Here is a 25,294-nt window from a genome sequence, read left to right as displayed (position 1 = left end):
AGTTCCTGTCATCTATAGTAACTACTATATAAGTATGTGCTTTGATTATGATGGATTGTGATAATAATTCTGGTAATATCCATCCAGTGCCTGGTACAAATACTCAAAAAGGATTCAGTTTTTTGCAATTTCTATTATTTCTCCATCGGAGCTCTCAGATTTTAAGGAGCCTGAAGGCAAAAGTGATTGTATTACAAGTTTGCTTTTTGTTTTAACTAAACAGATGACAGCAGGGTCCTTTCTAAAATCATATTCCTTCAGGGACTCAAAGGCAACCTCATACCATAGGAGAAAGATTGTTTTAGAGCAAGAACAAATTCTTGAGCCTCACCCAGCCCTCCTCAATTAGAAGTTCTGGGCTATAATCTATCAGTCTGTTTTTTTGGTTTTGCTTTTGGTTTTAGTTTTGGTTTTCAATGCCCATTAACATTTTTAAGACCTTTTTTTTTTTTTTAGAGTAGTGTAAGTTAACAGAAAAACTGAGAGGAGGATACAGAGAATTCCCATGTACCTTCTGTACACACACCGACGCCCTCACCCTCAATATGCCCCACCAGAACAGCGCATTCGTTACAACTGCTGAACCTGCATTAACATGTCCTAATCACCCAAAGTATGTAGTTCACATCAGAGTTACTTTTGGCGTTGTACACTCCATGGGTTTAGACAAATGTAAAATGATATGTATCCACCATTATAGTATCCTACAGAGTATTTTCCTGGCCCTGGAAATCTTCTGTGTTCTATCGATCCCTCCCCTCCCCCCACCCCTGGCAACCACTGATGTTTTTACTGTCTCCACAGTTTTGCCTTCAGTCTGTGTCCCAGTGACCCTCATGCTTCCTAAAGTTTGAAAACACCAGATACAGACTCCTACAACCTTGCCTGCCTTCTATTGCCGGGAGGTGGCGGGCAACAAGGACTTGGGTACTCCATCTGTTTGACAGGTGTGTCAGTCCAAGAAGTGGTAAATGACTGAATTAAGCAAAAGTACAGGTAGTCTGGAAAGCAGAATTAGGTGGGGTGTGGGGAGGGAAAAGCACACTTGGAGAGCCTGTGAATCTGTTGATAGGTCTGGAACAGAATGTTTTGGGGCCGGGTCCTCTGGAAAAGTACCGATGTCACATCGTGTGCCATACTGCTCTGAGTGGTGGCTAGGAGGAGAGATGCCCTTTGAATTTTTATGTGAGCTTAAAATGAAGAAAATCATGTCAAGTCAGAGCTGTTGGTACAAAAGGTCACCGATGCCAATTGGGGGTATTGCAGAGCTCAGAGGAGGAGTATTAAAATAGCAAATGTTTTGTTTTTTAGCACTCATTGCACTATGTGGGCTCGAGTCTTGGTTTTTTGCTGTCTTGCTGCTCTGTAATCTTATGTAAAAGGCCTGTGAAAAAAGAAAACCACCAAGCATCTTTCTACCTCCTGCAGGGAAGAGGGCAAGTAGTGAATGGTTGTCCTCAGACTAAAGACTATGTGGTATTTGCAGTGCAGTAAGCAAATCAATTAAATGACTATTGCATGGGAAAGGGATAGTGGAGGTGACTGAGCAGTACTGATCGATTGTGGCCATTTCAGGTGACAGGTGTTTACTGAGCTAGATGCAATTTGTTTGAGTTTCGGCCTCGGGTGACTAAGGATTACAGTGCCTTGGGAAAAGAAACCAGTCTTAGGGGTGGGGTGGGAAAGTTGTAAAATATTAGTTTGGTTTCATATATACTGTATGTGTGATGATAGAACAGCATCCAAATAGGTTTAAATGGTCTGAGAGCAATGTGCATAGATACAGTTTTTGAAGCCATACATTGATTATCTACATAATAAGGGAATCTGAAGGTCAAGGATCAGACTTTTAGGGACACTGCAATTATAAGAAATAGAATGAGAAGTCAGTGAAGAAATGAGAGAGACCACTAGAAAAGGTAGAAGTTGTCCCCAAACCGTGTGCTATGTATGGTCTAATCAAGAGGATGCATCTTTTTCTAAAAGAGAAATATGTTCCTTGATGTTGAAAGTGTGAAAAAATAAAGAATAAAGCATATATTGGCCAGGGTGGGGTTGCAAAGTAAAAATGTTAACTCAAAAAGAAAGGCTTGTTTTACAAAACAGATGATTTTAATTATATTCATTTAAGTGAGGGTTTCTTAACCTCAGCACTGTTGATAGTTGGGCCTGAGAATTCTTTGTGATTAGAAAGTGTTCTGTGCACCGTAGGATGTATAGCACCATCCCTGGCCTCCACCCACCAGAAGCCACTGGTAACACCAGCAGCCCTAGTTAGGACAACCAGAAAGTGGCTTCAGGTGATGCCAAATATGCTTGATTGGGAACCACAGATTTAAGGGTTTATTTAGATTTCTCTGTATATGTGGTACTACATTAGGCACAGCAAGGTGTAAAAATATGACAGACTTTACACATTAAGAAGAATGCATTCAAATTTTCCTAAATTGTTTTTTCTATATCCTCTATTATATTAGTTAAAAATACACATATACACATTTATACATATTTACATATATACGCATGTATATACACCACATATACATATATACGTGACAATAATTCCCCAGTTAACATTATGTCAATTTAATTATGAATGAATTTGGAAACATAGTGAATTGGAAACACTGGTGATCCAATGCTGTGTTTCATCACAGATCAGTGTAGGGAATTCTGATTGTGCATCCGTGGCAATATTAGTAAGCAACTTCCAAATTAAATTTTGTGTATTCCGAAGACTTAAATTATTTTTGTTCTCATTTTTTATGAAGATAAAACATTCTTCCTGATCCATAGATTTATTATAGGACTCCTGATTTTTGCTTAAAAAATGAGTGCACCATTTATCTTTTGCTATAAACTATGATGCTACATATTGAAAGTGTTTACCAAGTTTCTGAGTTACAAGGGAAAGAAAGATGGAGATTTGGGACTATAATTTGCCCTTAAAAACATTGGTAGGATAGTAGGGGAAATATAGAATGTAAAGAACTTGAGACACGTGGTCATAAACTAAAGGGGGGGAATGGTGAGGGAGGGGGTGTGCAGGGTGGAGGGGAATGAAGGGGGGAAATAGAACAACTGTAATGGCATAATCAATAAAATATATTTTTTAAAAAAACATTGGTAGGAAAGATTACCACAAAAACAACTGCATGACAAGACAGGTCATTAACATTTGAGATCAATTCCCCATCAGAAGAAGCAGCCTGTCATTTTCCCAAACCCAGTGTCCTCATTGCTTAGGAACAACAAAGAAAGTCTAACTCCTGTTTTGCTGCTGGTGACATTGAACAGGCCTGACCATGGAGGCTAATTCTGAGACCCGTGTTTGCTTTGCAGACTGCATCATCTGCTATCAAGGGTGCTATCCAGCTGGGAATTGGGTACACTGTGGGTAATCTCACTTCCAAGCCAGACCGAGATGTTCTCATGCAAGACTTCTACGTGGTGGAAAGTGTGTTCCTGCCCAGGTAAGACTTTTGTGTGTGTGATGATTTCCATGCTCTAGAACCTTCCTTGCTACATCCCCACATTGAAGACTTTTCTGCCAGTGCATGTGCAACGTACTGATGTACATGCTGGACCTTTAGCAGGCCCAAAGCAACCCAGCAGATTACCGTCTGTTGCATCAGGTGGCTTGCATTTTTTACGTGGAGATGGTAAATAGGGTTCATCCAGTGAGCCAGCTGTAATTAGTTGTGATAAAGCCTGAAAGACCATATGGAGAAAGACTTTGAGATTCAGTGGGAAAGAGTGCAGTCATTAGAGAGTGATGCGTGCATGGACTTAGATTAAAAGGGCATCCAAGAAGCAGCAGCTGGTGCTAGGTTGTTGTTACACCTAAGTTAAAAGATGGGCTGCGGAAGGTGGGGAGCCTTAGGCCCCTCCACCTGTGTTCACTCTTATAGCTCCCTTTTAAACTTAGCTCTTTCAACTTAGCTTTCCTCAAGAAACCTTATGAGAATCCCAGTATTTTGATACCGTATTTGCAAAATCACCCAAGTTGCCTAAATATACCTAACTTTATTGATTGTGGAGGGAAAAATCAGTTCGACAAATAAATCTGAGACTGGATAATGATGATGGTTACGCACTGTAAATGTACTCAGTTCTGCAGCACTGTATACATAAAAATGGGTAACGTAGTAAGCTTTGTGTTATGTCTACTTTACCAAAATAAAGTAAATAAACATTCATTTAACTCTAGTACGAGCGTAGCATAGGAAGAAAAGTAATTACGGTTAAATTGGAAATGTCACCACTACTGACAGGATGTCTTTATATACACGTTTGATTCTAAATACAATCTATTTTCTTAATATAATATCTCTGCTTTTACCTAAATATGTTTATTCATGGTCTAGCAAATACAGAAAATGCTCTAACAGAGAAAAAATTCATGTTGGGAGGTTGGAGGTAATTATTTTGTGTTTGGGACTCTGAGGATTGATTTGTCAGACACATTTATTTTTTAAAATGTCTTCAAAATGAGTCACTTTTGTTATTACTGGACTTATTTTTTCTGATTATTTATTTATTTTATTCTTTTTTTTAATTGATTATGCTGTTACAGTTGTCCCAAGTTTCCCCTTTGCCTTCTCCCCCCAGCTCACCCCCCCATTCCCACAGTCAATCCCCTCACCACTGTTCATGTCCATGGGTCATTCACACATGTTGTTTGAATAATCCCTTCACCTTCTTTCAACCATTCCCACTTAACAGGGGGGAGGAGTCCCCTCCCTCCTCCCCTCTTAACAGCTGTCAGTCTGTTTCACGTTTCTGTGCCTCTGATACTATTTTGCTTGTTAATTTATTTTGTTCATCAGATTCCAGTTAGAAGTGAAATCATATGGTGTTTGTCTTTCATTGACTTGTTTATTTCACTTAGCATAATAATTTCCAGTTCCATCCATGCTGTCTTAAAAGGGCAAGAATTCCTTCTTTTTTGCTGTCATGTAGTATTCCATTATGCAAATGTACCACAGTTTAATGATCAACTCATTTACTGATGGGTACTTAGGCTGCTTCCAAATCTTGGCAATTGCAAATAACACTATGAACATAGAGGTGCTTGTATTTTTTTGAATTGGTAGTTTGGGCTTCTTTGGACATATTCCCAGAAATAGAATCACTGAGTCAAAAGGCAGTTCCATTTTTAATTTTGTGAGGTATCTCCATACTATTTTCCACAGTGGCTGCACCAGTCTGCATTCCCACCAGCAATGCACTAGGGTTCCTTTTTCTCCACATCCTCACCAGCACTTGGTTGGTTGTTGATTTATTGACGATAGCCATTTTGGCAGGTTCGAGGTCATGTCTCATTTGCATCTTTCTGATGACTAGTGATGTTGAGCATTTTTCCATATGTCTATGGCACAATACCATAAAAATCCTAGAGGAAACCATAGGCAGTAAAATCTCAGATATCTTATGTAGGAATATTTTTGCCAACATGTCTCCTAAGGCACTGGAAACAAAGGAGAAAATGAATAAATGGGACTACAGCAAGTCAAAAAGTTTCTGCGCAACTAAAGAAACCGTCATAGACAAAGCCAAAGTGGTGGGGGGGGTAGGATTAAGGGTGGGAGGTGGGGGTGGGTGGAGCACAGGAAGTAGTGGTGGGAGAATGGAGAAAACTGTACTGGCACAACAATTTAAAAAATTTACCTGATAATCCCATCAATTTACAAATTTTGAAACAAGACCTAGAAATAGTGTGAAAAAAATTAAAATCTACATAATAGAAAAAAGACTTGTTCTGATTTCCATATATTTATTAAGAATAAATAAAAATATCTTGATTTGTTTATTTAAAAAAAATAAAATCAAAATGGAACCCACTATATAGGAGAACATACTTGCCAATGATACATTGGAGAAGAGTTTAATCTCCAAGATATATAAAGAACTCACGTGACTCCACACCAGGAAGACAAACAATCCAATTAAAAAACAGGCAAAGGACCTGAACAGACACTTCTCCAAGGAGGATGTACAGAGGGCCCAGAGACATGTGGAAAATGCTGTATATTACTGGACTTGTGTGACAGTGGCAGGGGTGACACTTTTATTCTTAGTATTCTCATTGCCTTATTATTTTTTAATCTCCAGAGAAATGCTACTTAACATTTATTTGTATGTCCACTGTCAACTGCCCAGAAATAAAGCCTTTAAGTGACTGCGCCCCTGCAGTCACAAAGGAGCCTGTAAGGAAATGGAAGTCAGCTATGAATCCAGGCAGCCTCATTTTCATGCAAAGGCTCTTGGCTGAAGAATAAAGTTTATCTGTCAGGATTTTTGAAGTTTGCTTCTCTAGGGTCCTTTAGCAGGTGCACGAACCAGTTTTCGTGCAGAAAATGAATGGACAGTTCCATCACCTAAGATACAATTCTCTTTGCTCATGACACTACTCTATCTTCTATAGCTGGAAATTGTTCAGTGTTTTAACAGTCTGTTTATCATTCCAAAATATATGCATTAACCACATTTTTTCTCTTTAAAATTAGGAGGCCATGATCTTATCTTAATCTTTTCATATTGATGTTAGACTCATAATTCCTATAGATGTGTTTTCAGGGTGTTCTAGCCCTCATGGTCTCCAGGGCCTCCTCCCAGACATGCCAACCTTACTTTTTGCTTCATCTACAAAGAAAAAGTAATGGAGGCCTTTTTGGGGATGGCTCTGGCAGTGAGGTCAGGGTGGTGGGAGCCATTAGAGCTAAAGATGGTTATAAAGAAGGGCAGGGTGCCCCTGCCTTCCTGATCTCTTCTACTTACATGTCCAATCAGCAGAGCGAACCATTGACAGGCACTGGGGAAAGTGTAGCCCAACATGTAGTCCCAAGACCTTCAATATCAGCATGACTTGGAACTTGTTAGAAATTCAGGTTCCTGGGCTTCACCCTAAATCACCTGAATCAGAAACACTGGGCCCTGGCTGGTATAGCTCAGTGGTTTGAGCTCAGGCCTGCGAACCACACGATCGCGGTTCGATTCCCAGTCAGGGCACATGCTTGGGTTGCAGGCCGGTTCCCAGCAGGGGACGCACGAAAGGCAACCATACTTTGATGTCCCTCTCCTTCTACCCTTCCCCCCTTCCCCTCTAAAGATAAATACATAAAATCTTTAAATAAGTAAATAAATAAACAAACAAAAATTTGTCATAAAAAAAAAAGAAACACTGGAGGTGGGATCCAGGAAATTTATTGCAATAATCCCTTGAGATGATTCAAAACACGTAAAAGTTGGAGAACCACAGACCTAGCACATTACTTCCCATTTTAAAGGAAAGTAAATACCCAATGACAAGTCAGGGTGGAAATGGGAGGGAGGTGGGAAGGGCCGAGGGGGTGGGCTGGGATGGGGGCAGGAAGCAGAAAACTGTATTTGAACAACAATTAAAATAAAATAACAAAAAAATAAAAGTAAATACAAATTTTGTTCTTAAACTTATAACATGATTCTTACAACTAATGAAATTTCAAGTGATTTTAAAATTAATCTTAAATATCAGAGTTATATTTATTTAGCAACTAAATTATACATGACACTGAGATATTTTATAAGGAGCACATAAATAAGGTCTTCATAGGCCCTATCTTCTTTTACAATTTATTTTTCAATTACAGTTGACATGCAATATTATATTAGTTTCAGGCTTGCAACGTAGTGATTAGACTACATTATTTATATAACTTACGACATGATCATCCCAATAAATCTAGTACCCATCTGACTTCATACATAATTACTAGAACATTATTTACTATATTCCCTATGCTGTATTTTACATCGCTGTAAGTATTCTGTTAACTACCAATTTGTACTTCTTAATCCTTTCACCTTTTTCACCCATCTCCCCAAACTCCTCCCATCTAGCTATCATCAAATTGTTCTCTCCCTATATATGAGTTTTTGTTTTATTTTTTTTTGATTCAACATATAAATAAAATCATATGGTATTTGTCTTTCTCTGACTGACTTATTTCACTTAGCACAATACTCCCCGGGTCCATCCATGTTGTCTCAAACAGCAAGATTCCGTGTTTTTTTATGGCTGAGTAATATACCATGTGTGTATATACCACATCTTCTTTATCCACTCATCTTTGATGAATACTAGGTTGCTCCTATATCTTGGTTATTATAAATAAGGCTGCAGTGAACATAGGGATGCATGTATCTTTTTGGGTTAGTGTTTTGGATTTCTTCACATAAATAGCGAGCAGTGTTATTGCTGGGTCGTATGGTAGTTCCTTTTTAAATTTTTTGAGGAACCTCCATACCATTTTTTATAATGGCTGCACTACTTTATTAACAATCCTACCAGCAGTGCACATGAGTTCCCTTTTCTCCACATTCTTGCCAACTTACTTGTTTGTTGATTTATTGATGACAGCCCTTCCGACAGGTGTGAGATGATAACTAACTGTGGTTTGGATTTGCATTTCTCTGGCGATTAGTGATGTTGCATATGATTTCATGTTTATTCAGGTCCACTGCCCATTTTTTAATCAGATTGTTTTAGTGCTGAGTTGTATGATTTCCTTATGTATTTTGGATAGTAACCCCTTATTGGATGTATCATTGGAAAATACTTTCTCCCATTCAGCAGATTGTCTTTTTGTTTTGTTCATGGTTTCTTTTACTGTGCACACATTTTTAGTCTGATATAGTCCTATTTATTTTTCTTTTGTTTTTCTTGCCTAGGGAAACACATTCAAAAAGTATTGCTAAGAATAATGTCAAAGAATTTACTGCCTATGTTTTTCTCCTAGGAGTTTTATGATTTCAAGTCTTACATATAAGTCTTTAATCCATTTTAAATTTACCCTTATACATGGTGTAAGAAAGCAGTCTAGTCTCATTTTTTGCATATATATTTCCAGTCCTCCCAACACCATTTGTTGAAAAGACTGTCTTCACCATCATTGTCTATTCTCGCCTCCTTGTCATAGATTAATTGACCATAGGAACTTAACTCTTGTTTCTATCAATTAGCCTATGGTAAAATTTGTTTTGCTATACGTCATTTCTCAGCAGTTCCAAGAACCTATCAGTGATGTTAAGTGAGGACTTACTTCGTTTCCTTCTTACCATAAGCAATCAAAATACCACCAAAAGCGATGAATAAATTCAGTGTCATGGTAATGGTTTCTCTGGGGTGTGCACGTGACAGAATTATCATATGCCAGTTAGACCTCAGTGAAGCTGCCAAATGATACTCCCCCCACCCACCCGTATTTTCATACTTGCCCGGGGAAGAGCATGAGGGAAAGTGGGGTGGACTGGTTCTTGTAAACAAGTGAAACAGTCTGAAGCCTCTGGTGGCTTTAACATTTAGCGAGGCCATCCGGATTGTAGAGAGAACTAATTGCTTAGGGTGCCTTGTAATGTTTTCATTATTACTGCAGTGAAGCTACAAAGTCTGTTTCCCTTAGCAACCAAATGTATTGTGTTATTTTTTATTTATTTATTCAAAAATGGTGGACGTTATTTTTAGCTGTTATTTCTTCTAGAGATGATTTCCTTTTATGGATGGAAAAAGCTCTGGACCTGATTAAGATTTGCAGAATGATCTAAAAGCCCTTTCAATGGTCTGGTTCCATAGCCTTCCAAAATTACAAAGTAAATGTGTAGAGAACCGTGATCATATCTTAATATTTTGACCCCAAAGTCTGTGCTGCAATCATAAACTCAAGGTTGTAGATAAAGGTGCATGTGCAGGTGGGATTATGAGGGAAGGCTGTCTCAGTGTTTGCACTGTGTTTAGTTATTTATTGCAACAGAGTTGCAATAAAGTGTGTAAGTACCAACTATGAACCAAGCAAAGTTCTATTGGTATAGTATTTATGCGATATAATGTATAATATTAAATTGTTATTATTACCATTCATCTTTACCAAAAAAAAAATTTTTTACATATAAATTAACTAAGGTCCTGAGATAGTAAGTAGCTTAATACCAAGCCATACAACCAATAAATGGTAGAGCCAGGATTTAAATTTAGGAGTGGCAGGCTCCAAAGTTTTGTTTTCCCTACATTGTGGCAGTGAAGCACAGGAACAGCATTTCTGCTGTTCTTAATCAGAAGTATCCAGCTTTCACCTTAGAATTACAAACCTAAGTCTTCCTCGCTGGCCCTTGACAAGCAGCTCTGCCATCCCTGGCTCCCCTGCGGGCGGCCGCATCACTGCTGCTCTGGGACAGGAAATATGGTTTGAATGCTGGCAGTAAAAGTGACAAGTCTGGACACTTCAAGGATAGTCATTTAACTGAAGAATTTATAGAAATTCTCCTGCATTTTCATCGCCTTGCTTGTAAACCAGACTCGATCTCGCTGCAAGGATCATCGCAGAAGATGGACTGCCTGTGTTTCTGATGGATGAACGTGCTGTTCAGGGTTTATTCCAATAGCGAGCGAGTGCCCTCACTGGGGGAGGGACTTCCACAGAACCACTGTGAGGGTAAAATGTTTGCCTAAATGACAGGCAAAAGTACATGTTAAAGGTTTGCGTAAGTGTTGCCAGATGTCAATGCTAGATATGGTTTGGACACGCTAGCCAACTACCTGAATTGCAAGGAATGCCCGCATAAACACATCTGAGAATTGTATCTCTACCGTGGGGTCAGCACACTACAACCCACAGCACAAATTCAGCTCTTTACTTCTTTTTGTACACGTTTAATTGGAACACAGCCACGTCCAGCCACGTGCATATTACCTGTGGCCGCTCCTCTGCCACCACAGCAGAGGTGAGGAGCTGCAACAGAGACTCGGAAAAGGTCGCCAACCCCTGATCTGTACAGACACTCTGCACCAAGTTTTATGAGTCTGTGGGTAGAACACGACATTGTCACAATGTCCCTCTCAGGATGAGGCGAAATATGTGGCTGTCACTGTGCGAGCCAATAATATGTCCGGTCAGGTCAAAACTCCTTAAATATTTGCTCAGTGTATGTATTGGGGATGGGGAGAGACTGATTTTCTATCAATAAAAGTTACATGCCTTTTCTTTTAGCTCAAAATAAAAGGCTCATTGCATGTCCTGAATATTAACTAACATTTTAACTTAGTTGAAATTGCCTTCAAAGCACAATTTCCTGGTATGGCGATAACTACTTGATAGCACAAGTGTACAGTAAATGCATTATTTTATTTTGGAATTGAAGTGATTTTCAGCTACTGACTTCTAAAGACTGCTGTCAGCCGTTTAGCCTCCAAAGATGATGCCATGTCCTGTCGCACGGGGCAGCTCCGCAGAGGGAGGTTGGCATCGGCAAGGAGGGTGTCTTCTGTTTTGCTTTATTGTTCCATTCAAGAGCACTTTCTAATTTGGCAGAAGAGAGGACCCATTTCCACTCCATATGTGAGAACCGAAGAATCCCCACCTTGCCTGAACTGACAGAGGCAGTTACTGATGCCCCAGGCTGCCTCTGCAGACCGTGACCTGCCTGGGTGCCAGCACTAGTTCATTGTTGAACTGGGGGAGGGTCACTGTCCGACTGTATTGCCACTTAAGTTTTCTCAGACTCAGTATCACCGTCTGTCCAGTAGGACAAAGCACCCCTCACTGTCCCGCCTCATGGGATGTGTGGTCTTGCTTGCTGAGATGGTTCATTTTGGGAGTCACATTGACTGGCTATGGGATGCCCAGAGAGCTCCTAAAACAGTGTGTCTGGGTTGTTCAGAAGGGTGTTTCCAGTAGAAATTAGCATTTGAGTCAGTAGACTGAGAAAAGGAAATCACCTTGCTATTTCAGATAGGCGTGATCCATTCCGCTGAGGGCCTCACTAGAGAACAAAACGTGTCCAAAGGGCTCATTCACTCTCAGCTGAGACGTTCATCAGCTCCTGCCCTCAGACATCAGCTGTCCTGAGCCTTGGGCCTTCAGACTTGAACCAGAACTTAACCATTGTCTCCTCTGGTTCTCACACCTTCGGGTTTGGACTGGGATCATAGTACCAGCCTTCGTGGGCCTCCAGCGGGCATCATGGAACTTCTCGGCCTCCATAATTGCTTAAGCCAACCTCTCAGGCCACATCTGTCACCGAGGAGTTGCTGACTCACTTGTTTCCTCAAGAGGCCCAACCCCACTACTGTTACCATTTGAAATCAAGGAAGCTCACCATATATAAAATGCTGCTTCTAAAACGTCAAAGCTCTGGGTCTTAGCTCCAAAAGTGAACCCCTTGAGAGTCCTAGAGATGCTTAATTAGTTTCACTCCTTTGCTTAGCACAAATCTCTCCACCCATGCCATCAGAAAGAGCACTTAGTTATCAGGCTGTGAGACCACAGACACAAAGCTGAGGTGTTCACAGTGCACACACGCGAGACCAGCTTTGGGCTAAGCAACATCGGCCCACCTGTGCTGCAGTGTGAGGGTCCCACGGAAGAGCAGAAGAGCGACTGGGGGTATTGGGGCCCCGGAGCCTGTGACTGGATCCTGAAAGGGGAGACTAACAGAGGAATTTAAGTTTAAGTTAAGGTGCACCTGCCCGCGTGTGACTTTTCTGCTGCTCCGGCGTGGATCCAGTTTCCCAATCTCGTTTGCTCCTGACCAAGTTAGGCCATTACTTTCCCTCCCTGGACCGGGATTTCTTTATCTGCTGTATGGGAAATCTCAGGTGGCGGCTAATGCTTCCTCAAGTGTCAACACTGTGTGATTCTAAACATCCGTTACCATTAAGAAATGTGTATTTTTGGACTTAAAATGAGCACTGACTTTAGCCTTAAACATGGAACACTGCTCAGAAAAGATGAATATCAAAATGAAATGAGAGAAAAGGACAAGGTACGGAAAGTACTGTTCTTTATTTAAAGTTTTTCCTGCTTTTATGGCATTAACATACCCTTTCTTTTGTTAACTTGATAGGGATAGTACTGTGAGTTTCCTTAATTGCATAGGTTCTTACTTAGTAACATAAAGTTGGAAATTTCATGTTGACCTCCAAATTTTTATTGTTGAAATTTTACTGGCCCATGGGATTCAGACACCTAGAACCAACACTGAGAACCTCACAGCTGAAATTTCCAAAGCCTCTATTTTATGCCAAGAGAGGAGAATGGATTTTTGGTTCCCTCAAACTATAGAACATAAAATCATTGAAGAAACATGGTGTAAATCTTAACTTGTGGGGAAGTCAGCCCTTCTGCAGATGGTTTTGTGGGTTCACCTAGGTGCTGGCTGTACCCTCCTGATGTGGACCACCCAACCCAAGCTCAGGCAAGGAGAGCCCGCGAGAGTCCTCAGTGGGACCCTGCCACCGGCCAGCGAACTCATGTGTACTGCAGTTGTGTTCAACCACCTTAGCTAAGCATTTTTTAAAGATCCCATTTATTTAGAGAGAGGAAAAGGAGGAGAGAAAGAGAGGGAGAGAAACATCATTGTATGGTTGCCTCTTGTGCACCCCCAACTGGGGACCTGGACTACAACCCAGGCGTGTGCCCTGTCTGGGGATTGAACCAGCAACCCCTTGGTTCATGGGCCGGCACTTAATCCACTGAGCTCACCAGCCAGGGCTGAGCTAAGCATTTTAAACCCATGCTGAGGAGCCTGTGTTGGGTAGCTGTCGGCCAGCACCCGCACCTGCACCTGCAACCAGCAGGTCTGCCAGTGCGTGACCTCAGAAAACCCAGGTTGGTCTCTGATGGCTGATCCTCACTGCAACTGCTGTTTGATTCTGCTCTTGTGCGCTGTACTCCTGACAAACTCCAGCTGGGGTCAACAGTCCCATTAATTTTCATTTCCTTCAGCAGAGCTTCACTCATGCCAAGCTGCTATTTGTTGCTCACTGGAGCAGCTCAATATGCAGAAGCACCCACTTCTGCTATGGTACTGAGCGTGCAGCGCTCTGTTTTGAGTCATGTGTATGTGTGTAAGGTTATAGCTTTGAACCCTGACTTTTAAAAATGTTTTAATGTTGTAAATAGTGATACATGGAAGGGTTTGTCCTCTTGACACTTTTAACAGGAAGACTGTGGAAAGTGTCCCCTTGGTCCCTTTGCCTTTTTCAGCCACTGTCCAGTCCCACTTGTCACTGTTACTAGGGGCATGTTTATCCTTCAGGGATTTATTTTATGCCTATACCTGCCAAAAATATTTCCTTTCCTTTTGTGTACAAATGGCGGCATGCCACACACAGGGCCTTATCAAGCTTCTTTCACTTATTCTGTAGGTCTTGCTGTGTCGTTACAGCCTACAGTTCTTATGGTTTGTTTTTTTATATCTGCCTAGTATTCCAGTATGTGGCTGAAACATAATTAATTTGACCTGTCTCTAGTGAGAACCACCCGGGTCGTTCCCAACCCTTCATCCTCACAAACAAGGCTGTAATGAATGAGCTGGTGCGCGTGTCATTTTGTGCTTATGTTCCTGTATCTGTGACATACATTATAAGCATGCATTTGCTGTATCAGAGAGTTATGTATAGTTATAAAGTTGGCAAGTTGTGAAAATAGTCTCTGTAGGTAGAGTCTCAATTTACTTTCCCAGTAATAATGTTTCAGAGTGCCGATTTCCCTTGGGCTGTCCCCACATTTTGGATTTTTGTCAATCTGATAGGTGAAATGTTCTCTCAGTGACATTTAATTTTTATTATTTTATTATGAATAAGGTCAAACAACTTTTCATGTGGAAAGTCATGTATAGTCATGTTTAAAATATACATGTTTAAGTCATGTATATTTCCGTTTCTGTGAGGTGCCTGATCAGATCTCTGGCTTTTTCTTTTAATTAATTTTTTGGTCTTTTTCTTTAGGGGTGACCAGAGCTCTTTATACTGGGAGTTTAACACTTTGTGATATGTGTTACAAATATTTTGTCATTTTTTTAAATGTGGGGTCAACTCATTTTTCATGCGAAGTGTTCAAGTCTGGACTGTTTCCCATCACCGTACAGCCTCAGTCTCCAAACATATCAAAGGCTTCCCACATGCTAGGCACATGCCATTCACGTGTCCATTCCTTTTGCCATTTCATTTCTAGAGCCACAGTACCCAGACTCAGGAAACAGCTTGCAAATGGTGGAGCTGGAACTCAAACCCAGGTCTCTCTGGACTACAAGGGACTAAGAGCATCTTAACTACCACACTGGGTGTCCCATGTGATTTAAGGGAAGGCAAACTAGTCTTATACTAGTCCAAGAAACACAGTGTCATTTAACTGTGTGGTATCATGAAATCAGACCAACATATACTTGCATAGAGTTTCCATGCCCATACAGAACATGGCAAAAAGAGCTTTTCAACCTCCATATAAAATTATTTTATTCTACTGCATTGTTCTAAATTTTTACAATGAAAATTTAAGTACAGGCAGATTAGGTGAATTGTCTGATATGTGAAATGTATTATATATAGTAAAAACAAAGTAAATGGTAAACATCCTAAACATCTGAATTCAGACTAGTGGGCACCTCCAGGGGAAAGAGGAATATACAATCAGTAAAAAACATTGAAGGGATTCAAGTACACGGATAAATTTTATTTCTTAAGTGGCATTTGGGGGTCACAGATAGTCACTGATTTATACTTTACAACATTCACATGTCATAAATATTGTTTAAAAAAACTCAAAGATGAACCCAGGAAAGGGGGGGAGGAGAAAATGATACATGTGGGAATGGAAATCAAGTTTTAAAATATCTGCAGAATGTAAGGTCTCTTTTCCTATGGATTTAAGAAAGACTTCACAGATTTGAGTCCCATTCATTTATAGTTTGATGTTTCTGTTGGTGAGATATTTTTAAAATTATTTTACTTCCTAGTTAAAAGTATTTATCAAGTGTTCAAAATGCATGGTCAAAAATGTACCTCTAAAATTGTTCTACACACTAAATCCTGGATCTTATGCTTAGAGCAAGTCAGCCATGTATATGGTTCACTAGGGAAGATGGATTGATTTCCCCAGGAAGGAAGCACAGGGGGACGACGAGAAGTTTTCAGGCTAAAGGCACACTGATTGGCAGGGAATGCCTGCTTGGAGCGGCCCTCGCTGAGTTGCCGTCTGTTTTTACCTGATGGCCACTGGCCCTGGTAACATGAGCTTCAAGAGGGGGGCACGGTTTCTAGAGGGGAAATTGGCCCAGCTAGAATTTGAAGTCAGGATTGCCTTTGCTAATGTTCTCTTTCTTATTCTTTTTAATATTTTCACTGCAGTGAAGGGAGCAATCTGACCCCGGCACATCACTACCCAGACTTTAGATTTAAGACGTATGCTCCACTCGCGTTCCGATATTTCAGAGAGCTTTTTGGTATCAAGCCTGATGATTACTTGGTAAGAACCTCTAATTTCCCTTCTTTTCCAGAAATGTGGGATGTAAACATTTGCCTCATAACAACAGCAGCAAGTGACTTATGTCTCATTTTCTAAAGCTCTGGAACATAGTAAAAGCTCCAAGTTTCATAATTGTAAATTTAGCTTCAGAACATGTGATTTGACTGCAGTTTTTAACTGACAGCTACAGACTTCCAGACTCTGCCATGGTAATTGATACGTAAATAATGGGCATTGGGTGCTACTTCAGATAATTATTCCAACAGGTATGTTATAATTGGTTCTAAATATTCCTGTGAGTTTTGCTGATGGGATTCTATTTGAAAGCCTATGCTAACAGCCTTGTTTACACCATTCATCTTCAACCTGCCTTGGCCCATGAACATTCTCACCTTGACTTAATGTCATTTTAAAGGAACTGGACAGTTTTGGTCTCAAAATCTCTTTACACAGGCTCTTTTTTAAATGTGTTTTTATTTGGTACAAGGGCATGTTTTATCATTAGATTTGTCACTTCTCCCGGTCCTCCCTCTGGCACACGGCAGGTACAAACAAGAGCTCTTTGTAAGGTAGTGTGCTGCGGCCTTGGAGTTGACCTTATTCCTGTGCAGTCAGGAACTTCCTTTCTGTTTCAAGAGGAGGATGGTTTATTGCATAATTTGATCACTGTCAACACCCTGGAGTTCTTCAAATCGGTTTTCTAAAAGCCATAGGAAGGATGCCATCAAACATTTATTGTTCATCTCATTCTGAAGGATATTAATAAGACTTGAGCTACATCCTAGAATAATGCTTTGCCAAGGAAGGATAACAACATTTGTCACTTGTAACAGACAGTATTTAAAATGCACCTTTTAATGTGAGTACAAGGTAAATGATTAAGTTCTAAGCAGATTCTCTTGTGCCAACGGAAACTTGTGAATGACCCCTCTTTAGTTTGACCCTAAGAAAGTTGTATGACTTCTGCCAGATGAAAGAATACTGGTTCCTCAAGACACATTAATAATAAGTCTTTGTAGAACAGGTAGAACTGAAGAGCAAGTCCCTAGGCATCCTGCTGTCCTGAAATGTGCATCCATGTCGCTCTCCACCTCACCAGCGCCCTTTGATTGGGAGTCAGTGCTTCTACCTGGCATGCCAACCGTGCCGACCCCACCACTTGAGTGCGCATGCATACCTGTGTGTGTATTACATAAGATTCTGTTTTCTAGCCATTCTGTTATTACTGAGCATTAGTGTCATTCAAGGAATGTGTTTGGGGAACCCAGTGAGGTCTTAATATTGTATTATTAAAACAAGATAAATCCCTCATCTTCTGCCACACACTAGAAACTAATGGATTCTCCTTCTGAGTTTCCTTGAACTTCTGCCGGTGAAGGAGATGCCTAGCTTGCATTGTATATCACAGGTCCAGTCAGCATGATGAGAGGCAGCCTGTCTCCCCTTCACCCAAAGAGGCTTCTATCCAAACCCCATGGGGCCTTGACCTCCAGGCTGCAAGGCCCATGCTACCACCCCTTCTGTCTCACAAAGTTGCCTTCTTTAGGGAAGACCCATTTCCAAACAAGTTCTCATGTTACTTTCACTTAATGAGCCTTTACCTGGAAAAGTGACTTTCAAAATGAGGTTAGAGTACTTACAAAGGAGCAGTGAAGACTAAGCTGATGGCTTCTGGGAGCAAGTCTTCCTTCCTGTACCTGGCGAAAGGTAAAGTCATCATTGGGTATTTTGAACACCTGTTGTAACTAAAATACTTTGCTCATAATTGTAGGAAGATTCAAAACACTATGATTCATGATACTCAGAGAACTTAGAATCTAGTTGGAGTGGTGTTTGGTTTACGTGGGAAACCCCTTATTCTACCAGGCAGTAAATAGAAAGTAGATACGAAGATGGAAGCCAGACGTTAAAAGCTGCAGGATTTCAGAGGAGCAGGGGTCTCTCTTGGGCGGGGTGATGATTAGGAGACTCCCTGTGGGCTCCGGACATGGTGTATTTAACTGCGATTTTTAAATTACAGCGGTTCGAATAGGTGAAGAAGGAGGCAGAGCTTTTGGAAGGGGCCCAGAGGAGGCGGCCGTGACACCAGACATGCAAATGCACTAAATATTTGGAAGGACTTTGAGTGGGTCAGGCCAGGGTGCCACGAGGGGGAGGTTTTCATCAGGAATATTAGACAGGGAGGGCCAGATGATTCAGACAGTTGTGTTTTGGGGGTTTGGAGGCTTTGTTTTTGTTTGTTTGTTTGTTTTGATTCTAGGAAATTAGTGAAGTATAAAGACTGGTTATTTGACAGTGTTGAGGAACTCGTTTTTCGTGGGATGATGGTGTCGTGGTTCTGTTTTAAAGGAAGAGTCCTTGTTTTTTAGAGACTATACTGAAATATCTAGGGATGAAGTGCTTTGGTGTCTGGGATCTGCTTCAAAAGAACCTGAGGAGGCAGGCAAGGGAGTGTGGTTGGGGTGCAGAGAGACAAGATTGGCCTTCCGTTCATACTTGTTGAAGCGGAAAGACACGTGGATGTTGACTGTACAGTTCTCTTTACTTATATATACGTTTGAAATTTTCATAATGAAAAGTAGGACCGGGAAGGTAAGTTTCCTTTTGTTTCACTTCATTTTTCACCTCCCTTGTAACTGTACACACAGTTCAGTAACCAGATCCATCTCTGGGACCTGCAAGAAACACAAGGGCAGTAGCTCTCTAGCTAAACATGGCCTGGTCCCCAGTGGCTGCAGGCAACCCTTGCCCTGTACTGGGGACACCCACAGCCCAGGACTGAGGCAGCTCCCTGTATAGATCTTGGAGCTTCTAGACGCTCACCTCCAAACCACCCAGTCTGGCGTCGTCCCTGCCCAGTGATCCGGAATGTGGTAATTGAGGAGAGGGTGTTTTGCATAACACGCTTCAGAAAGTCAGGTATAACACTCAGATGTTTTAGCCCAACCCTTCATTTTAGATGAGGAATGTGAAGCTGGGGTCAGTGAAGGGAGACCCCAAGGTTACCCACATTGGTGGGGACAGTGTCCATACCAGAACAGTGGTCTCCTCATTTCCTACCCCTCCCATGGTGTTTTTTGCTTCATCATCTGGCCCCATGCTTCCCAACCCACTAAATCACTGGCCTCTCATTAAGTGTGGACTCAAGGTAGATATTCCCTAGCCCATCAAACTGTGAACTGTGATTTATCCATTATGAAGAATACAGCCATAGAGCTCAACTACCCCTAACAAGCACATTTTGGGAGAGGTGAGCCCAAATAAAGCACAGAGAAATGAATGCATCCTTTTAAAAACTGTGTGAAGCAAAGAAGGATATAGTGCAAATCACCAAGAACACCCTGCCATCTGTCAGACTGCGTCTATTCAAACCCAAATTTGTGAGGATGTACTGATCTAAACGAGGGAGAAGGAGGGGATAACATTATGTAGCAATTGGTAACTTTGTAGATAAGTTTGATATTGGATCCCCTGATACGGTGTGTTTCTTCTCAGTTTTGAGCTGTTGCGCCCTGGGTTTCAGCCTGAATTATTCTGTTTACGTCCTTAGTGCCATTAAAACTCACCACGTGCATGCTGATTGCAAGTGTCGTGTTGAAACAGGCATAGTTTGGATTGTGAGACAGCACGGTGAAGGTGCTTCTGCGTGCCCCGCAGATCAGTGCAAATGCATTCTCTTCCTCGTTTGTTCCTAAATAAACACCTCCCAAGGGAAGGCCAAGGGCCCCCAGAGCCTTTTTTCCCATCTCTGCTTGAGCAACAGGCCTTTGGTTCATTTCCTTCTCCACCAAAATCCAGGGTGATTTATGTGATGCCTTTTCAGGTTCACTGACACCACTAAGAAAGAGAGCAGGGTGAATATTTAACACAGTCAAGGGGTAGAAATGGCAGGAATAATGATCTCCAGCACACTGCACAAGTTTACATTGTTAATTTGCCTTGGCAGGGCCCAGCTGGGTTGTACTCTGCGTTCTTTCCAGTGGGTACAGGAGGGAGGCCCTGCAGGAGCTGGAAGCCAGAGAATGAATACATTGGAACAGCTGGCACAAGTGAATGTGCCCGGAAGGCACATAAAACCCAGGAGTGCACATGGGGGTGGCTGGGGGGGGGGCTTGTTCATCGTGGCTAATTAAAATGTTCCCATCTTTCCTCCTTATTTGCTCTTAAAAGGCAACATTTCAGTGAAGGCTGCTTAAAGGAGAATGTGGTAACCGAGTTGTAGGTTGAGAAAACGTAATATTCCTTGTTCATTGTCAGGATGCTGGCTGGTCACGCAAGAATGCTGTGATAACAGAGATCCCCTTTTAAAATGCATAAAATTTGATTCATTTTAAGGTTATTAAAAATGCATCAAAACAATTTATTTTTCCCTTCATATTAGTTTATTAATTACATAAAGCAGTATTTGACAATTAAGTAACCAATGAAATAATTGCCATATTATGTCACTGCTTATAGAAGAATTCGAGGCTAATTGGGAGCAGATGTTTAGGTCTGACTCCAGTCTTCTGTAGACAGCTCTTCCTGAACCACCCCCTAATTCCCCTATTTGCAACCTCTAATTTCCACATTGTTTTTGTTACTTTCACACCATTTACTCCTATCCATGAGAAAAGGTTTTGAGCCAAGAACTCAAACCCAATGGAACAATCAGAATTTCTAAAGAGTCTGGGCTCTGCCTTCACTCTTTGTGAGACCTCTATTTTCCAAGGTCGCAAATTCACGGTTACACGAAAGACCCACCTTTTTTCTTGTTTCTCTAAAAATGTCTCTGCATCTGTGGGTGGCCGTGTTGTCGTAGGAGTTGGGCTGAAGGCCCTCAGTACGTCCTAAGGCACCGCCAGCTCTTCCTCACCTGCCCGTACATCACAGGTCGTGCACCTCCTGCCCCGTGGATGGTTATGTCATAGAAAACAGCACCACCCGCAGCTAAGTGGTCAGTCTGCCAAGGTTTTCAAAAACATCCACTCCAAAAACTCCCGGCTGCTTTCACATAGGCGTTGTTATCTTTATTTTACTTTTTAAATATTTATTTATTTATTTTAGAGAGGAAGAGGAAAGGAGAAAAGAGAAATGCCGATTTGTTGTTTCGCTTATGCATTCATTGATTGTCTTTTTAAAATATTTTTATTGATTATGCTATTACAATTTTCCCAGCTTTTTCCCCTTTGCCCCCATCTACCTAGTACCCCCATTTTTTTTTTTCCAACAGTCCCTCCTTAGTTCATGTCTATGGGCCATACATATAAGTTCTTTGGCTTCTCCATTTCCTATACTCTTCTTAACCTCCCCCCGTCTATTTTGTACCTACCATTTATGCTTATTCTCTGGCCCTTTTCCTCAATTTTTCTCCTTCCCCCTCCCAGCTGATAATGCTTCAGATGATCTCCTTTTCTGTGATTCTATTCCTGTTATAGTTGTTGCATAGCTTGTTTTTTAGATTTAGTTGTTGATAGTTGTGAATTTGTTGCCATTTTATTGTTCATAGTTTTTTTTTAATTTTTTAATTTTTTTTAGATTTTATTTATTTATGGTTAGAGGGGAAGGGAAGGAGAGGGGGAGAGAAACATCAATGTGTGGTTGCCTCTCATATGTCCCCTGCTGGGAACTGGCCTGCAACCCAGACATGTGCCCTGACTGGGAATCGAACTGTGATCCTCTGGTTCACAGGCCCGCACTCAATCCACTGAGCTATACCAGCCAGGGCTGTTGTTCATAGTTTTGATTTTTGTCTTTTTCTTAAATAAGTCCCTTTAACATTTCATATAATAATGTTTTGGTGATGATGAGCCTTGTCTGGGAAGTTACCTGCCCTTCTATTCTAAATGATAGCTTTACTGGGTAGAGTAATCTAGGTCGTAGGTCCTTGCTTATCATCACTTTGAATACTTCTTGTCAGCCCCTTTTTGCCTGCAAAGTTTCTTTTGAGAAATCAGCTGACAGTCATGGGAACTGTTTTGTAGGTAACTGTCTGCTTTTCTCTTGATAATTTTAAGATTCTCTCTGTATCTTTAACCTTTGGCATTTTAGTTATGATGTACCTTGGACTCTTTGGGTCCAACTTGTTTGGGACTCTCTGTGCTTCCTGGACTTGTGTGTCTATTTCCTTCACGAATTAGGGGAGTTTTCTTTTATAATTTTTTCAAATAAATCTTCAGTTTCTTGCTCTTCATCTTCTCCTTCTGGCGCCCCTGTGATTCAGATGCATAGTACATCTATGCATCTAGTACATTTGGAGATGTCCCAGAGGCTCCTTACACTGTTTTCAGTTGTTGTTTTTGTTTTTCTTGCTGTTCTGATTGAATGCTCTTTACTTCCTTATGTTCCAAATTATTGATTTGAATCTTGGCATCATCCCCTTTATTGTTGGGTCCCTATAGATTTGTCTTTAGTTCACTTAATGTAACCTTCATTTGTTCCCGGATCTATTTTATGTTGTTACTGTACTCAGTGAGTTCTTTGAGCATCCTGATAACCCGTGTTTTGAACTCTGCATCTGTTAGGTTGGTTTCCTCTGTTTTGTTTAGTTCTTTTTCTGGGGGCTTGTTCTGTTCTTTCATTTGGGCCATATCTCTTTGTCTCCTCAATTTGGCAGCCTCCCTGTGTTTGTTTGTGTATTAGGTAGAGCTGCTTTGACTCCCTATCTTAGTAGCGAGGTCTGTTGTAGAAAAGGCACCTATAAATTGTGGGGGGTAGAGCCTTAGGTAATAGGGCAAGGCAAACTGCTTCACCGCTGTGTGGCTCTGGTGGTGGGGGAGGGCCTAGAGAGGGTACAGAGCCGCTGCTTGGCTTCTGGAGGTTTGCCTGTTTCCAGTCACTTCACTTACTTCCCATATACAACTGGTGTCCTTTCTCATTGGCTGCTTCTTGTATGTGACATGACTGGAGATTGAACCTGAAACCTTGGCATATCTGGACAGCACCATAAATAATTTTGTTACCTGGCCAGGGCCTATCTTTGTTTTAGAGATGAGATTCCTTAGACCCCAAGATGCTACATTACCTAATCAAGGTTATATAAGTAGCCACTAGCAGAGCCATGATTTTACAAACATCAGTTGATTCCAAGTCCTGTGCCCCTGCCACTGGTCACCCTGCCACATGGACACTGTACTCACAGCAGGAAAATGCCCTCTGCTTCCTCTAGCCTTTTATGGCATCTTGTGTGCAACGTGATGGCTCTTCTTGTTTTCCTTCCTTAGTTTTAATTTTTCCATAATAGCTGAGGCTCTAATGCTTCTCAGCAAGAGAACATCAAGAAACACGGCTGGAGGAAAGAGGACAAGGTAAAAGGTGGAAGCTTTCAGTGACATTTGGGAAGGCAGTCAACACTTCTTTATTTTCTTGGAGAATTTTGTTTTTCTTATTCCTGGTGCTGCTGGAGCAAGATGATTTAAAAGGTGGCATCTAGAAAACTGCCTTTTAATCATCTTTCTCCAAGTTTCTCCTCCCTCCTCCTCTTCTGGCCCTCCTCTCAGATTTTTCTGTGATTAGGACTTTGATATTCTTGAACCCAGATAAGAAGCTTTGAGGATGTTCAGCCCCATGTTCTCCAAGGCCTCCATCAGAAAGTATGGTTCTCTAAATCCCTGCTTTTGCCCCTCCCCAGGGCTAGTCTGACCACACAGATTCACCACCTTATGTTTTCCTCTGCTCCCAGTATTTCTCTAGTCAGTAATGTGGATTATTAGTCAAACACTGAGCTCAATAACCAAAAAACTGACTTCTCTGCTAGTTTTTGGCACTTTTGGTGAGACTTACAGCCCTTCAGTTGTTGGTGCGGTACACTCACTTATTTGACAAAAATGTATTGACTGTCCACTGTGTGCAAGGCTCAGGCCCTGAACTGTATCACAGAATAACATATTCTCTGCACTCATACAGCTCTACACTCTAATGGGAGCTGGATGTGAGTAAATAGGCCATTAAGGCATTTTGTGGTAATTTCTGTGATGAGAACATCCACTGCCAGGAAACAGTGGGTCTAGATTCATGGAACCAGGAGGAGTTTCTGGAATGAGTGCTAGCAAACGCCGAACATCAGAGTTACTGTAACAGCGTCCTCGCTGCACTCTCTGCATCTTCCTTTTCCTGCAGGTCCTCAACACAGCGGACAGAGTGGAGCTCTGCTCCAGACCCTCCAGTAGCTTCCAGCTCCCCTAGAGGAAAGGCCAGTGTCCTTACAGTGGCCTGTGGCACCCTGTGTTCTCTCGCAAGCTCTGCCCTCCTGGCTTCATCCCTTTCAGCTCTCTTTGCTTACCTGCTCCAGCCACTGGCCTCCTTGCTGTGCTTTGAACTCTCCAGGCCTTAACACTGTTGCATTGTCCTTCTGCCTGATATGTCCTTGCCCCAGATATCCACAGGCCTCTGCTCAAATGCCACCTTCCCAATGAGGCTCTCAGTGGCCACCCTACTTAAAATTTATTGCAACCCAGTCCTCACTCATTGCTGGTACTTTCTGCCCCCTTTTCATACCACTTACCACACTCTGTCTGATATATAATGTATTTACTCATTAATTCACTGTCTGATTCCTCCCACTAGGACAGAGGTTGCAAACACAAGGCCCATGGGGGGCCGAATCCAGCCCCCCACCTTGTTTTATCTGGCCTGGCACCTTGTTTCTACCCGGCAGCAGTGCAGAGCTCTTGCTTAACTGTTAAGGAGTAGTTACATTTATACAGTCCTAAAATTATATTCGGCCCTTTGAAGGCAACCATGAGGCTGATGTGGCCCCTGGTGAAAATGAGTTTGATGACCCTGCACTAGGATATAAGGTCCATGAGTGCCTGGGACATTACAGATGCTCAGTAGATACTATAACTGTTAGAATGAGTTCCTGAATGAGTGGTGGTCAACCAGGTGAAGGTAGAATGGGCATTCTTTCTGGTAGAGCAAAACCCAAAAGCCCAGTGGTCCAGAGTGTGTGGCACATTTGATTAAATGGGAAGTAGCTCTCTATGACTAGAGCTGGAATTTAAAGAAAGAAATGATGAGGGAAAAGAGTGGAGGGC

At 41.6% G+C, this 25,294-nt stretch overlaps 1 protein-coding gene across 2 annotated transcripts in view; it reads left to right on the top strand.

Annotated features, from left to right (window-relative positions):
* The window catches only part of PIP5K1B (phosphatidylinositol-4-phosphate 5-kinase type 1 beta), a 333,854-nt gene that overhangs the window by 176,551 nt on the left and 132,009 nt on the right, over positions 1 to 25,294 (top strand). For both annotated transcript variants that reach the window (XM_053656318.1, XM_053656317.1), the window contains exons 4-5: positions 3,343 to 3,473; positions 16,163 to 16,280. In XM_053656318.1, the coding sequence (XP_053512293.1) occupies positions 3,343 to 3,473; positions 16,163 to 16,280 (249 nt within the window). The remainder of the gene's footprint in view (positions 1 to 3,342; positions 3,474 to 16,162; positions 16,281 to 25,294) is intronic.

This window comes from Artibeus jamaicensis, unplaced genomic scaffold, assembly GCF_021234435.1.
Source record: "Artibeus jamaicensis isolate MK-2021 breed Jamaican fruit bat unplaced genomic scaffold, CSHL_Jam_final scaffold_1964, whole genome shotgun sequence".
Classification (NCBI taxonomy): Eukaryota; Metazoa; Chordata; class Mammalia; order Chiroptera; family Phyllostomidae; genus Artibeus; species Artibeus jamaicensis.
This window is presented reverse-complemented; position numbering and strand designations above follow the sequence as displayed.